A 3577-nucleotide genomic window follows, 5' to 3' on the forward strand; every position below is an offset into this window, starting at 1 on the left:
ATATATATATATATATATACACTATTTAATTATATATATATATATATACTTATTTAACTATATATATATATATACGCCCCCCAGTGGCACAGCGGTATGTCTGCGGACTTACAACACTAGAAACCGGGTTTCGATAGCCGTGGTGGGCAGAGCATAGAAAGCCCATTGTGTAGCTTTGTGCTTAATTACAAACAAACAATATATATACACTTATTTAACTATATATATTTTATTTCGTCTTTATGTCACACTTTAATGTTCATTTAGAAACATATTTAATAAAAACTGCAGTTAACAAGTTTTTGTGACTGAGTTTCATGTGAAATTATGCATTTTGATTGAAACGATTGTGATTTAATTTATCATAACGGTTTAGTTATTATAATTTTGGATTTTCGTTTCGTTTCTTAGAAAAATGCATATTTTTTTATTTCTCTAGGCTTTCGATGCAGACGAGATGGGTCCCAATAGTAACGTGACTTACGAAATAATAAGTGGTAACTACCAAGACAAGTTTAAAATAAACCCCATCTCGGGAGAGATAACTCTGAAGGAACCCTTAGCTGACGTAACGAAGCAGGAAAACCACAATCTGCCTCCAATAACCCTAAACGTGAGAGCTCACGATCAGGGTGTTCCAGTGCAGTCGTCGAGTGTGGAAGTACAGGTACATAACCAGGTAAGTAATGTTTCATTAATGTTTTACACATAGTTAGCAAATAATACAACGTTATCAAGGGTGCGTCCATAAAAGTTTATTCTTCTGTAACTACGAGCTTACTCCGTGTTCACACCGTTATCAGTACTACTTTATTCTTTCTCGTATTGTAACTACGTGTTTCTTTCATACTATTAACAACAGTGTTTACTCCATATTAACAGAGTTATCAGTAGTGTTTACTCCGTATTCACACCGTTATCAGTACTACTTTATTCTTTCTCGTATTGTAACTACGTGTTTCTTTCATACTATTAACAACACTGTTTACTCCATATTAACAGAGTTATCAGTAGTGTTTACTCCGATTCACACCGTTATCAGTACTACTTTATTCTTTCTCGTATTGTAACTACGTGTTTCTTTCATACTATTAACAACAGTGTTTACTCCATATTAACAGAGTTATCAGTAGTGTTTACTCCGTATTCACACAGTTATCAGTACTTCTTTATTCTTTCTCGTATTGTAACTACGTGTTTCTTTCATACTATTAACAGCACTGTTTACTCCATATTAACATAGTTATCAGTAGTGTTTACTCCGTATTCACATCGTTATCAGTACTTCTTTATTCATTCTCATATTGTAACTATGTGTTTCTTTCATACTATTAACAACAGTGTTTACTCCATATTAACAGAGTTATCAGTAGTGTTTACTCCGTATTCACATCGTTATCAGTACTTCTTTATTCATTCTCATATTGTAACTATGTGTTTCTTTCATACTATTAACAGCACTGTTTACTCCATATTAACAGAATTATCAGTAGTGGTTACTCCATATTCACACAGTTATCAGTACTTCTTTGTTTCTCGTATTGTTAAAATTGTAAAAATTGTAACTATGAGCTTATTTCATATCCATACCGCAAAAATAATATTTATTTCATATTCACATCGTCAACAGTAATATTTATTTCATATTCACATCGTCAACAGTGATATTTATTTCATATTCACATCGTCAACAGTGATATTTATTTCATATTCACATCGTCAACAGTAATATTTATTCTGCATTCAAAACTTTATCAGGAGTGTTTGTTCCGTATTCCTACTATTAACACTGGTGTCCATTTTGTAATTATACTGTTATCTGTAGCGTTTCTTCCATATTCATGTTGTTAACGAGAGAAACCATGAGTTTCTTTCATGACACTGATAACGCTAGCGTTTATTCCGTATTAATTAATATATTTAATATTGTATCCAAGAGTGTGTTTTCTTAATATTGATACTATTAACACTAGTGTTTATTACTTTGTTATCTGTAGTCTTTCTTCCATATTCATGTTGTTAACGAGAGTAACCGAATTTGTTTCATGACACTGATAACGCTAGCGTTTATTCCGTATTAATTAATATATTTAATATTGTATCCAAGAGTGTTTTTTTTTTAAATACTGATACTATTAACACTTGTGTTTATTACTCTCTCATACTGTTAACAGTTAGCTTCAGATATTTCATATTTTATCTAGGAATACCTTAACCGTACGATAACGTTTGTCATTCCACTACCTGCAGAGAAAATTCGCCACCGAAAAGATGAGATTGAGAGGTGACTTTTCTGATTGTTGTACTAAGTAAAGAAACCAGTTGGATATATCCAATATTGTTTGAACGTTGTATGCATGTATGAGACATTTCTTATTGTTGTACTAAGTAAAGAAACCAGTTGGATATATCATATACCCAATATTGTTTGAACGTTGTATGCATGTATGAGACATTTCTTATTGTTGTACTAATTAAAGAAACCAGTTGGATATATCCAGTATTGTTTGAACGTTGTATGGAAGAGACATTTTTTTTATTGTTGTAATAATTAAAGAAACCAGTTGGATATATTCAGTATTGTTTGAACGTTGTATGGAAGAGACATTTATGATTGTTGTACTAATTAAAGAAACCAGTTGGATATATCCAATATTGTTTGAACGTTGTATGGAAGAGACATTTATGATTGTTGTACTAATTAAAGAAACCAGTTGGATATATCCAATATTGTTTGAACGTTGTATGGAAGAGACATTTATGATTGTTGTACTAATTAAAGAAACCAGTTGGATATATCCAATATTGTTTGAACGTTGTATGTATGAGACATTTCCGATTGTTGTACTAATTAAGGAAACCAGTTAGATATATCCAGTATTGTTTGAACGTTGTATGGAAGAGACATTTCTGATTGTTGTACTCTAATTAAAGAAACCAGTTGGATATATCCAGTATTGTTTGAGCGTTGTATGGAAGTGACATTTCTGATTGTTGTACTAATTAAAGAAACCAGTTGGATATATCCAGTATTGTTTGAGCGTTGTATGGAAGTGACATTTCTGATTGTTGTACTAATTAAAGAAACCAGTTGGATATATCCAATATTGTTTGAAAGTTGTATGTATGCATGAGACATTTTTTATTGTTGTACTAATTAAAGAAACCAGTTGGATATATTCAGTATTGTTTGAACGTTGTATGGAAGAGACATTTCTGATTGTTGTACTAAGTAAAGAAACCAGCACCAAGGAATACTACTATACCTGTACTAATTATTTCCTTGAATGTATTCACACATGATATTACACTGTTAAGTACCATATATAATAAATTAAATATATACAATGCCGCTTATAGTCTTATACTTATCAGGGCGCTCGACTCGCAATCTGAAGGTCGAGGGTGCGAATCCTCGTCCCATCAAAGATGCTCGCCTTTTCAGCCGTAGAGGCGTTATAATGTTGATAAAAGAGTAGCCTAAGAGTTTGCGGTGGGTCATGATAACTAGATGCCTTCCTTCTAGTCTTTCACTGCTAAATTAGGGACGGTTAGCGCAGACAGCCCTCGTGTAGCT

General features: G+C 32.3%; 1 protein-coding gene across 1 annotated transcript in view; it reads left to right on the plus strand.

The window, feature by feature from the left end:
- Nucleotides 1-2288, plus strand: part of LOC106475941 (cadherin-86C-like) — a 9209-nt gene extending 6921 nt beyond the window's left edge. The window contains exons 4-5 of the mRNA XM_013936617.2: nucleotides 440-679; nucleotides 2205-2288. Coding sequence (XP_013792071.2) covers nucleotides 440-679; nucleotides 2205-2288 — 324 coding nt within the window. The remainder of the gene's footprint in view (nucleotides 1-439; nucleotides 680-2204) is intronic.
- Nucleotides 2289-3577: the final 1289 nt, after the last annotated feature.

This window comes from Limulus polyphemus, unplaced genomic scaffold, assembly GCF_000517525.1.
Source record: "Limulus polyphemus unplaced genomic scaffold, Limulus_polyphemus-2.1.2 Scaffold9482, whole genome shotgun sequence".
In the NCBI taxonomy this organism is placed as follows: Eukaryota; Metazoa; Arthropoda; class Merostomata; order Xiphosura; family Limulidae; genus Limulus; species Limulus polyphemus.